General features: G+C 37.3%; 1 protein-coding gene across 1 annotated transcript; it reads right to left on the bottom strand.

Annotated features, from left to right (window-relative positions):
* Nucleotides 1–1,110: 1,110 nt before the first annotated feature.
* Nucleotides 1,111–11,775, bottom strand: LOC131786449 (epoxide hydrolase 4). The gene is made up of 11 exons (XM_059103513.2): nt 11,552–11,775; nt 9,873–10,006; nt 9,310–9,380; nt 8,800–8,878; nt 7,787–7,851; nt 7,045–7,110; nt 6,070–6,121; nt 4,324–4,407; nt 3,580–3,744; nt 2,641–2,714; nt 1,111–2,205 (listed from the first exon to the last, which is right to left on the bottom strand). Exons 1-11 carry the CDS (start codon nt 11,685–11,687, stop codon nt 2,091–2,093), a joined length of 1,041 nt encoding a protein of 346 aa, XP_058959496.1. The 5' UTR covers nt 11,688–11,775; the 3' UTR covers nt 1,111–2,090.
* Nucleotides 11,776–12,965: the final 1,190 nt, after the last annotated feature.

Below are 12,965 nucleotides of genomic sequence, written 5' to 3'. Positions count from 1 at the left end.
CCTCTATTTTTGGTCGGAGTATTTCAATCCGAAGCCCGCCGAAATTGTTTCTTAGTTGCGCGGCAATCAAACGGTAAAGATGGAAGATTCCTACCTCGGTATAATGCATAGCGATCCTTACTCAGAATACAACTATTACGGTTCCCAAGTTTACGTTCCAGCTGTCTCTCCGGGGCCAAGTATTGTTCAATTTATATCGGCTAAACTAGTCGACAGCGCTTACTTTTGGAGTCTTTATTTTTGGATGTGTCCCATCGATGTCGCCTGCTATGTTTGGTAGATCCGAAAATCATTCGAACGTTGCGATGGTGGCTCTTGTCTCATGTGGTTGAAATAAGTGGCTAACGAATATTTTCCTGTGTCTCAATACGTCCACGCTTAACAAATTGAAAATTTGGCAGAGACAAATTTTGTCGAGATTTTTGGTAGGGCCTAACAAATTTTGTCAGTCCAGTGCGTCCGGACCCTAATTCCGCAGAAAGGTTGTTGGCAAAGAACACAAAGTGCACGCAACAAGGTTGTTGGCAAAGAACACAAAGTGCACGCAACAAGGTAATCTGGATATCCGGTAGTTAGTGATAAGTTTAACAAATAAATATGGACAAAAGATCTAATGAACAGGGGATGAATGCCGACCTACACGTGAATACTGCAATCGGGTCAGTTTGTTCTCTTTGTTATCAAGTTTAGAATTTAAAGTCAGTCTTACCAAATTAGAATATCAAACTTGTTTTGCCTTTTCCTGACAGTGATGTTTTCTTAAATTTCCCTGACATCCTGACTCAAGAAACCGTGACATGAAAGTCCTTTCGAAGTGGTCGCATCCACTTTTTCTCCTACAACCTTTCTGCCAACAGCTATAGGCCACTGCTTCCTCTCTATGCTGCAGTGGCAAAACGAACTAAGAAAATTCTAGTCAGCTAACACGTTGAAAAAGGATGATTTCACTTCTCAATTAATTCCATAAGGCGTATTTTACTTCTTTGAAAATCAGAGTGCTCTTCGGTCGGAATCAACACTAAAGGTCACAATAGCCAATCAGAACACAGGTACACATCACCAGGAGGTAAAGGAGGGGCAAAGGAGGGGATTTCGGGAGATTTAATCATCTGTTTGTTTGTTTGTTTACTGTCGTTATTCTTTTAGTTTTATTTATTTTTATTGTTATTATTATACTATCATTCTTTTTCTCACTAATAGGGGAAGCAAAAATGACTCATTTCTCTGGGGTCAGTCACAGTCACAGTCTCAAGCGCGTGGAAAGGCGAACGACCACGCGGCGATTACTCTTTGGTCGCATAAAAATAAGCTACTATTCCTTCAAAGTTTATCGGAGATAATTTTCTTCTTTGATGGTCCACCTTCTCAAAGCTTGTAATCAATAATATCTATGATTCTAGGCGACTAGACAAAGACATTTATTAAGGTGTTGCATGATAAAACTGTACTCCTGCAAGTTTTCCTCCGAGTTTTCTTTAGCCATGTGTGCAGTGAAAATACTTTGATTTATATTTATTAAAATGTCGAAGGAAACTGCACACAAACCCTCCCGACTTAAGTCTTCGAGTTTTATCATAACACATTCCTGAAAACTAACAACTTCATAACAAAAACATCGTCCATTCTAGAAATGGCCTAGCTCGAGCCCAGTTCACCAGGGGTTTCTAAGTGGCTCCGTTAGTAGTGAGCATCCAACAGTAAGCTGGACGAATCTCTAACATCTTTCAACATCATCTAATTAATAAACGGTTAGAATATATGAAAGTCATATATTTTCATATACTTTCATTCTCATCTAATTGATAATTGTTATGTGATCTAACACTGCTTCCCTTGTAAGAAACCCTACGTAAAATATATGGAATACTATTCATATCATCCATAAGGGCAAATTTCTCTAAATATTACAAACTTCAAGATCCTGATGATGATTGCGAGAACTACCAATTGATACCAAGTTATCAGTTATTTCCACTCTATTTTCTAAGAACAGAAGACTTATTTCTTCGAAAGTTTTGACAGAAATCCACTTTCTTCTTCGGAACAGAGGTTATCAACGAAAAGGCACCCTGATATGTTCACGTCTTCTCTTAATCTGGTTTCTGTAAAGATTCCAGAGGATGGACATTGAGAAACTCACGAATGTGTTTGTTCACGTCCTCATATTCATCGATTTGGACCCAGTGAGTTGCTCCGTCAACGTATCTGTTAAAATTGAGAAGAAGCGAATGGCGTTTTATCAAGATGACGCTGTTTCACAGGTGAATTTGTCTATTTTCACAACCTATTCAGCTGACGAGGGTAAATTATTTTGACATTTTAGTTTCCGTGGGTCACCAACACGTTTTAGTGTTGCCTCAGAGCAAAATAAGATGTTTTCGCTATCACTGTTGGGTGAACATATGGTAATCACATTAGGAAACTGACTGACTCGAGCTGTTTACAATTTTAAAAGTTCAAATGTCAGGCTATCAAACATGTTACATGAAAAACCCTAAAATCACGGAAAGGTAATTTCCAGCATTCTGGACATCTTCTTGGAAGCTTCACAGACGGTGGTAAGAGGTCTTATAGGGCGGCGGTCTAGCGCAGGTTATTTTTGAAACCTCCGCATCATCACTGAAAAAATTAACGCCTTACTTGATGGTCAAGTCTTCCACAAAATCTTCTGTTCCTTTCAACGTTTCCACCATTAGAAACGCATCTCCTGTGCCCTAAAATGCAAAGGAAATCAAGGTGCTCCTTTAAAAAACAAGCTGATATTGAAACAATAATAATAACGGTATTAAATTCAATCAATCCAAGGTCCTGTTAGCTTTCTAAGATGAACAACACAATTTTACGATTAAGAATCACACCAGGGAACTAGTATTGGACGAAAAACGCCTTATATCAAGAAGTAATTATTTTACTCCAGAATAAATACTTTTTTTACCTTCACTGTTCAGTTCCTAGTATATACTCCCATACATTCCATTTCTGTCAGAACATCAAGGATGCTCAAGGTTCAATTCCGTTCAAGTCCTGAATCTTTGATTTGTATGTAAATACACTTGTTCATTTTTCAAGTTTCGTGCGAGAAATCAATCAACTGAGAAAACCTTATAGTCACATACATAAAATTCACACAAAATCCACAATATTGCGGAAAATTTAAAATTCTTCCGCATTTGAAAACAGAGGCAGTCATATCTCAATTTGGCATAGTAGGTGAGTAAAAAAAGAAAAAAAACCTCTGTGATTGCAGATCGGAGACAAACTCTTGCAAACCAAGAGATCACCAGGAGTGGGGTGGGGTTTCTTGGAAGTGCAATTGCGAATGTGTTTTCCCAGAGCCCCCTCGGTAGAGAGATTATGATGAAACAAAATATTTTAAGAGCAGAACAAAGGCCCTGTATCCAGGTTGTAAAATGCTAGCGCCATTTTACGCAATAAACACATGAAGCCTCACGCAAATCTACTAAGAAAATCCCAGATCAGTTTTAAGTCGACCATTTCAAAGACGGTTGACGTGTGGCCATCATAACTTTTCAAACTCCCTACCAACGTTACAAGGTTGGATTTTTATTTCTGACTTACCCAAACCACAAGGGTAGGAGCCTTGATCTTGGTGTGAAAGGTTGTGGGAGGCAAATCTCTGTGTGAAAATGCAGCCCTGTAGTAATTTACAGGACCACTGCACCCAGACTGACACATAGAATATTTGTATGCCTCTAAATCTTCTTCGTGGAAATTTTTGCCTTCCTGTTAACAAAATAAAGAAAAAATTCCAGTTGCAGTTAGTAAAACTTCCCCTAAAGCACCCCCCTGGAATAAAAACTACTGTAATAAACCTTGAGTAAAAGTACTTCAGGCTTTAACAAGGGGGTGTAATGGAGACAGTAGATTCTTCAAAAATGGATCTTTAAAGTACAAAACTTTCTGTCCAGGATAGAAGGCCATTCATTCTTATGTAAAACAGGCTGCGGTTATTGGTAAAAGCAAAATACCAAAATTATGAAATAACATTTTTTTGCCTCATGATTCACAGTTAATGTATGGATTACAGTTAACATCACAAGTGATTACATTATCATACTAACAATATCACCATCTTGTTAAGTCCATTTCTCATACAAGGTTACAACAAACGAGGAACCCTATTTCCTGTTGTTATCATATTATATTCCATAGCCTTATCACCAGACACTTAAGCATGCAACTAAACTTTTAAGAGCTAAAAAGAGACACTAAAAAGAGATAATATCAAGATAATGCTAATCATCATAGGCACAATCAAACATTTAAGTTTCAACAACTTAAGTTAAATGCAACTATCATTACCCCAAAACCTTCGTCAAAAACTTTGAAGTCATCCATCTCTAGCACGTACTCTGGAAGGTAAGGCAACTGAAAGAAAAACATGTACTGCAAAAGAAAACAAAATCATCAAAAAAGTAAGACCTTTGACTTTTGTACAAAAGTGCATTAGGGTGTGACATTAGGGGTTAATTAATGCTGACGACACCTTTGTTTGCTTTGGAAATAAAGTTTGTTTTGAAAATTGAAAGTAATGCTTGGGGAATTTAACAGATTCTTTATTATAAAACAAATAGAGAAGCCTTGACTGTGCTCTGTTCTGTTGTAAAGCACTTAGGAAGCGGCTAGAGCACTCAAGAAGTGGGGAGAAACACTTGACTACATCTCCGTGTTTCTCCCTACACTTCTTTCGTGCTCTAGCCGCTTCCTGCGTGCAGCAGAACAGAGCACAGTCAAGGCTTCTCTATTTGTTAACTAAAACAGTGGATAGCACTGAAGGTGCTTTCCAATTGGCAACTAAAACTCTGAATATCTTTTGTTTGTATATACCACACAGGTGAATAGTGCTTTTCACGTGTAGCAGTACTGATTGATGCAGAAGTGATAGGTGCGGAAGTGATTGATGCCGAAGTGATTGATGCAGAAGTGATTAGAGCAGAAGTGACTGATGCAAAAGTGATTGGTGTTGAAGTGAATGGCAAGTACTATTCACCTCCAAGCAGCTGAAGAGACAAAATCGCATGTCAAAAAATTTAATTACCAACCAATTTTTGGTATCATGACAGAAATAAACTGATTTTTTTTGTTTCTGTGTGGTATATTCTGAAAAAGTTATTCACCTCCACTTTGGTAAATAGTTATTCACCATTCACCTCTGAAAAACTTGCAGGAATAAATCAGTCAAAATCACCTTTTGTGCCATACTTTTTCCCTGTTTTAGTATATAGTACAACAACTATTCACCTTAGTGTTGGTGGTTAGCAATGGATATTTACCTCACAGCTAGCTGCCTTCACTTTGATGAATAGTTGTTAACTATTTTAAACCTTTCACTCACAGAGGTAATAGCTAGGGATCCAACTTAACCAAACAATAACCATACATGACAACATACTAACTTATTAGCCAGAAGGTGATATAAATTAAACAAAATGATGTCAAATAAATCAACAAGAAATTCACAGTAACCAAAGGGGAGAATTTGGGTTGAGTGGATATCTAAGCACTGATCTTCCATAGCTGTCATCTTGTAAAGGAAAACATTCAACCCTTTCACTCCCAGGAGTGACCAAAAAGAAATTTAGCCTTAAAATATCAATACATTTCAAGCAGAAAGGCAAAAAGAGGAAAGGAAAATATCAAATTAGGGATATTTTTTTATCAAACACCAAAATTAATTCTCAAAGCTAAAATTATAGGAAATGTAAGGTGGACAGTGAAGAGAATTGCTTTTTATAAATTGAGAGTGAAAGGATGTAAATGGTAATAAAAGTTCCTTCACTTCTCCTTCTCCTTCCTCTTCTTTCATTCACTGATGTGCACTGGTTTTTCAACACAGTTAAGAAAGAGAAGAAACTGTTTATTAATATTTCCTATTATTTGAAACTATTCAAATTTTCTTTTTTTGTGATATTATATAATTTATTGCACTTCAAGACAATGTAGTGTAATTTTAAGTTCTGTTTCATAAGTTTCGTTATGGTAAGTACCGATAATATAACTTGTATTGAAAATCAGTTTTAGATTGTAATAAAACAAATAGTCTCTTACCCAGGAAGCATGGAATTGTTTCTTAGATGACTTCAAACACTTTGCAAAGCATCTGAATAAATAATAATGGAAAGAAATGACTATTGATATTTTTTTAAAACCTTGAGAATCCCAGTAGAGATAAACATGTAACTTCTCGATTTAGATATATGAAAATTCACATATTTGCACTGCGGTGGAAAGATGAAATTAGAAGATCCTCACAGCTAAGAACACTACTGAAACTAGTAGTTGTAAGTAGGACCTGAAAAAAATTTCAGGCCCGTACGGGATTTGAACCCATGACCTCTGCGATACCGGTGCAGCGCTCTACCAATTGAGCTAACAAGCCAACTGGGAGCTGGTCAATGAATTGGGTACAAATAAACATCAGGCCTGTATTATTGACCAGCTCCCAGTTGGCTTGTTAGCTCAATTGGTAGAGCACTGCACCGGTATTGCAGAGGTCATGGGTTCAAATCCCGTACGGGCCTGAAATTTTTTTCAGGTCCTACTTACAACTACTAGTTTCAGTAGTGTTCTTAGCTGCGAGGATCTTCTAATTTCATGTAACTTCTCCTTGTATGAACTATACATTATCCAGCAAACAGGAAAGAACACACAACCTTGTTAGCCAAGGTATTAGATTTATCTTGATCCAACACCATATTCTCATAACTCGTTTATAAGGAAATGTGTAGCAGCTAAAAGGGAGAATTAATAAACAGGTCTTGGCTGGAGCTAAAGGGTTAACCATGGCTATTGAATGAATAATAAAGCAAAGAGAGTCAAATTAATTAAGAAAATAAATACAACAGTACACATTTGAGTGCTCTTAGGTTGCTAGCCCCAATGACCCACTCATGTTTGTCATGCCTAGCAAACATTTCCAACAATTTAATAACAGTTACATTTAAATAACAATACAGACTGTAATAGAGATGGAAAGTGGAAAGTGGATGATCTTTTTATAGCTAAAACTTAAGCAACACATACGCTGGATGTGGAATGTTGCACAGAATCAGCCGGTCAACAAACTCAGGGTGAATGTGGGTGAACCTCCTAAAAGAAAGAAAAACAGGTTACATTTGTTCAGTGAAGTAGGGGAGTGGGTAGGGAATTTGAACCTTGCCTGGGTGAGGTAGGAAATTCGACCCAAAAGTATCAAGTCTTTCCAGAGGAGTACAAGTGTTTCATCTTCAGACATGGAGGTGTTTAAAGGTAAAAGTTCACTTTCCCCAGCTAATGAGCATGTTCTTGAAGCTTCAAATTGATCAATGCACAATCAAAAATCTCTAACAAAGAAGAAATACTCTGAAAAGACCCATGGCTGATTAAGACTTAGTCCCTTCCATGTTACCTCCCTGAAATAAATTCAAATTCTCCCTTCCAACCTCCAGACATTTCCTTTAAAACTACATTGGACAAAATGTTTTTTTTCTTTATCATTTTTTCCCATGACAATACTTGTTAGCTGATATCCATGTATCTTCTCCCCTTATTTTCACTGGATAAGTATTGAAATTGTGATGAGAAAACAACCTCTCTTAGGGCAACAGGACAAAATTTGTCACTGCACCTTTAGGTTGTCACAGCCAGACTTAACAATTATTTCAATGGAAAACAGCAATTTGGATAATATACTACATTTTCCAGGCTGATGTGTTGCTATTATTCAACAACATTTACAGAAAATTACTATTCTTTCAAATAAGCCATAAAATGAGAATTTTTTTACCATGCAATGGCACCTCCCCAGTCATGGGCAAGCAACACACATGAACTGTAGCCCAGTCCCTCAATCTGTGGATACAAATATCAATGCATACGCAAACAACACAAATACATGATTACACACAAGTTTGTCTTTAAATTAGGTCAGTAACAGTACCCTGTTATGGTAAAAGGGGACGGGCATGTCATGCGTAGGAGGGTGTAGGGATGAAGTGTTAACCATCACCAACACACAAGCTAAGGGGAAAGAAATACCCCTGGCTGGTTTAACTGGTAAGAAAATGAATCAAAAAGGGCTATTTAAGGCAATCACCACATAGACTAATTATAACAAAACTATGCTGCAAGAACTGTGAAGATTAAGTGCACCTCAGAGTCACTGGGAAACATGTGAGTAACATGCTTTCATAGTTACCATCAACTTGTTACATCATTAAACAAGCATAAAAAAGACATCTAACAGGAAGCTTTTGGATACAGACCCCCACAAAAAAGCACAAACCAACTTCACTTCACAAAAAAAGGACATAAATATCTTTTTACTCTAAAATTTATCTTTGTTAGCAATATATGTGCATTGACTTTCCTTTTGACTATAATTGTAATCAATATCATTATGATCATAATCATTGTTATAGTCAACATTATCAACATGATATTATTATTTCAGAGGACAACAGCAATTTGCACAACATATTACATTTTCCAGGCTGATGTGTTGCTACTGTTCAACAACATTTACAGAAAACTACTATTCTACACATTGCAGATCCTAGCAGTGTACAGGACATGTGTCATATGAACTTCATAATAGACCTTGCTCACCATGGAGTCTCCATGGTTCAGCAGTTAAAGCATTGGAACATGGAATCTGAAGGTCTGAGGTGCGATTCCTCCTGGGGACTCAGAATTTTTTCTTTATCCACACTCGTGACAAGACCAAAAAAAATATCCTTCTCTATTATCAACATAATTGTTATATAAAATTACCACCATTAATTTAAAATTTCAACTTACCACTTCTTTGACATCATTCACCAAGTATGAACCCTTGTATTTGTCCTTTCCTACTGGATGATCACTAAGTCCATAACCCCTAAAAGAAAAAAACAGAGTACTATTATCATACCTAACACATTTCAGCTGTTTTCTGGACCTACAAGGCTTCAATCTTCCAAAACTGAATTAAAAACTAGAGGTTTAAGCAACTCTTATATACCCTCTAGATATTTGCAAATATGCTGTCAAAATCAAACAATTGACTATAATATTATTATTATCATTATCATTATTGTGCAATAATAAAAAGAGACCTTGAGTCCATATCTTATTCAACAGTGTAAAAAAAAGAAAACTTGGTGTATTTGGCATGTATACATTGTCAACAGGGTGGTAGCCAGTTGAAAGAAATTATTTAACAAGCATTTGTTTGATACTGCAGTAGTTAACTTCTCCTAAATCAAATACTAGTCACAAGTTAAAAATCACATGGAATGAAATTATTTGATGACAATCTTCTCAATTTACCTCATATCTACTGCAACCACCCTATACTCATCACTGAAAGCTTTCAACTGATATCGCCATGAATACCAAAACTGCAGGTGCAAGCCAAGAAATACAACACAACATAATACATACATCAAAAAACATGTATACTGTAGCAAGAAAATGGACACTGTTCCTATAGAGGACTGGTAGTTTACATATCTACATGTATTGTACATTTCAAAAATAAGTGTTTGTAACACAAAATACTTAAGACAATATTTCATCAGCACAACTCTAAACACCACAAAGAATTAAATGATGCATAACAGGGCACTTTATAAGGAACAGTTTGGAAATCAGATAAAAAATTATTTAACTAGTTTTGGGTGAAAACAAAGTGGTTCCTTTTTTCTAGACCAACCCAATCCTATTCAGCTGGTTAGCTGTTAAGAAAATCTACCATTTTGTATCCCCATTCAAGGAAGAGTTGGTTTGTTTACATCAAGTGATACAATAAAACTCTCTGTGTTACCCTCTCTCCCCCCCTCCCACCCCTCCCTCTAATAGAGTAACTCATACATGTTTTATCACTGACACACCTCAGGGAAGCCATGAAGGCAGAGCATAAGTGGTTTTTGTGGATCACCTTTGGCCACATAGTGAATTTTTATGTTTGAAGCTGTTCTTAGAAAGTGGTGAGTTCCAAGTTCAGGGTTTAGAAGGCATACTGGAGCTGACAACACAGAAAAAGAAGAAAATCAATTCTCATCAATATACTAAAGACACATGAAAAACTGTGCATATACAATATACAACGCTGTAGGCACTACATAATGGTTGGTAATGGTGTAAGTCCATAAACCTTCCCCTAAACTCTTTATGGTTTTCAAAATGGTGGACTATTGTAAGACAGCTGTAACGTCTCTTGTCTCTTGACTTGTGCTGGTTCAGCTCCAACTCTGGCCATCGTTGAACAAATCTGACATGGGTTTTTTTAGAGTCATTTTGGTTTGATGGGTTTAGTTCTATGTTTGTTCAGAGTCTCACCTCTGCATTTCAACTTGTTGACTTGTTATCAATTTGAACTTAAAACATTTTTACATTTACATTAATATCTTTATTTTAATAGCCCTAATTAAAAAAAGGCATATGGCATTTTACTCTGAACATATCTAACATATCCTTTGAAGAAGAATGCAAATCAAAAGGATGAAAAGGAAAAAGATGAGAAAAAGAAAGACAACCAAAAAGTGAAAGTGGTAAGGGCTAAAACCTTATATCTTCAATTCCATTGCCCTAGGTAAACAGAGCGTGCAAAGTGGCAAAGTGGCAAAGTTTACTATAAAATTATATGGGATGCACAAGTTTCACTGTTCTTTTAATTCCCTGCCCTGTCCCTGGCCTGTTGATGGACCAGTTTTAAGACTCTGTTCTGACCAAGTCCTCCTATGTTTGCAAGTTTTGCATCAATGAGGGCTGTGCATTAGCCCCTCCGCATTTTAAACCACATTGCTTTTTTACTGAAACAATCTAAAACCATACAACAGCAGGCTCATGCAGTCATGGACTGCCATTTATTTAAAGTGTGCAAACCTTCACTTCATCAGATATCTTAGGTTTAAAATTCCTTTAGAATCACCAAAATTTGTTTCTACATCATAAACTAAAAGACAGAAAAAAAAATCCTTACATGGAGAATTCCTTCTATTTTCCAAAAGCTATGAGTACAAGTCTTAGAAGGTAGCTAACCCAGATATAGTCCAATATTACTTTTACTTTGAAAATCAGTCCAGTCCAGATGGCGGACTTTCACAGACAACTAGCTCTCATTTGCATCAGTATTTCTTTTTGATATCCCACAACACAGAAAACAACTCGCTAGAATCCCTACGATGGAGCCTTTGACCTTCACAAGCAAACACGGCTGTCTACAGATACTACTCTAAAGTAAAAAAGAACGTAGCCAGAGAAAGATTTTTGAAAAAACAGTTGTTGAAATGCTTTTTCTTCCTCCCCCCCATGCAAATTTAAAAGTAACATATGATTCTTTTCACTTAAACAACATTTCAGGAATCTTTCTGGAGATAGAAGCAATAGTCAGTGGGATATATTGTCCCAAAAAGAGACAGGCTGAAGAGGGAAGGGAGGATAGGCATGAGAACGCTTTCTTTAGACGAGTCTACCCATTGTAATGCATAAGAACTATGCTTGTATGGTGTAAAATAAACGCAGGAAAAATTCACTACGTGGCCGACAAACATTGGGCCGACCCACTTACGGGTTTCTCTTCGCTTTGCTCGAGGAGGGATTGCAAGTCGACGTATCATCTGCCATAAGACTACAAAGAACATCATCAGCCCATAATATGTAACGAAGCAGTATGTAAAGAGAGTTTCAATCAGTTTCCTCGCCATAATGGTAAGTCTCTCGCATACGACTCTGACCAAACAGATTACTATGCAAATATCCCACAAACTAATTATTATTTCGTAACCTAACACCCCTTGGGAAAGGTCACATAGTATGCACCTTCACGTGATCACGCAACACTGCCGATCATTTCGTCCACTGTACATTCGAAGCTAACATCCCTCGCGGGCAACCCCCCCTGAGCATTTGAACTTTTGAAGATTGCCTCGCTCAAATTCCCGCCACCTCGGGCCAAATTTGGTCCACCAAATATTGAGCGATTCTTTAGGTGACTAACAAATGTTGTAGAATTTAGCACAGTCTCGCAATAGTTAATGGTGCTGCTGCTGAAGTTTCGAATTGATCGGCCCATAATTACGTCACCAAGAGAAGGTAAATACGTATCTCTTCTCACTCCATAACATTATTAAATCTAGCACCTTGGATTGAACAATTAAAGTTTACCGGGGACCAATCATTAATTCTAGCCACCATTAATCGTCTGAGTGGGGTGAGACGAAGGGGCGAGGATGTTGGCGGAAAGATCACATGGGAACGGTGTGGGGACCATTTGTCGCTAGTAGAGTGTAGGTGAAGGACTAAAGAAAATTGAGCGCTATTTAGCTGCCAGCAAAGAAGGTGAGGGTTCTAAATATATCACATAGCCTTGCAGTGGATTAAGATCATTCATCATTTTATCAAAATCCTCCGTCCCAACCCCTCCCCCTTTTCCCCGGCGATAAAAAGTGAGCAGTCGCTAATACTAAGCTGCGTCTAAGTAATTCTTACAGGATGTGGTGTGGGACGCAAGACAGACGCTTTACAACTACATGGACCTTTAAAGATGAAGGTGAGAGGTTGAATAGAGGTGACAAAAGGGAGCCATCCTCGTGTCCAGACGGCAAGGGATGATAAACTTAAGGAATTTAATGACTTTCAGGGGAACAAGAAACGATCTGGTATAACAAACCTAAACAAGTCAAAATGTTCACTCAAGGTGAGTTTAGCCAGCAAGGGAAGTAAAACCAGGTGCTTATATTTCTGAAGGGCAGCAGATCGAAACGGAAAATGTTCCTAAATTCTCTTCATCGTGTTTCTCAAGGTAATCTTGATGATTCGGTATTAGATGTAGCTTCGCATTTGTTTTGACCCTTTGACCACTAAGAGTGACTAAAATCAAATTTCTTCTTACAAATTCACCTCTGAATCAGATATCGAGGTCACAAAAATACAGGAAATGATCACCATATAAAGCTCATGATTTGTGTAGTGTGATCGTCCGG

This window comes from Pocillopora verrucosa, chromosome 12 (assembly GCF_036669915.1).
Source record: "Pocillopora verrucosa isolate sample1 chromosome 12, ASM3666991v2, whole genome shotgun sequence".
Classification (NCBI taxonomy): domain Eukaryota; kingdom Metazoa; phylum Cnidaria; class Anthozoa; order Scleractinia; family Pocilloporidae; genus Pocillopora; species Pocillopora verrucosa.
Note: the sequence above shows the minus strand (reverse complement) of the source record. Positions and strands in the feature narration are given on the sequence as shown.

Excerpts from the sequence above, each read along its gene's own strand:
- LOC131786449 (XM_059103513.2), bottom strand. The coding sequence starts at position 11,687 with ATGGCGAGGAAACTGATTGAAACTCTCTTTACATACTGCTTCGTTACA. Across the intron at positions 3,745-4,323 it reads TTTTTGACGAAGGTTTTGGG|GAAGGCAAAAATTTCCACGA; the intron begins GTAATGATAGTT and ends TTTTGTTAACAG. Across the intron at positions 2,715-3,579 it reads CTCCTACCCTTGTGGTTTGG|GGCACAGGAGATGCGTTTCT; the intron begins GTAAGTCAGAAA and ends TTTGCATTTTAG.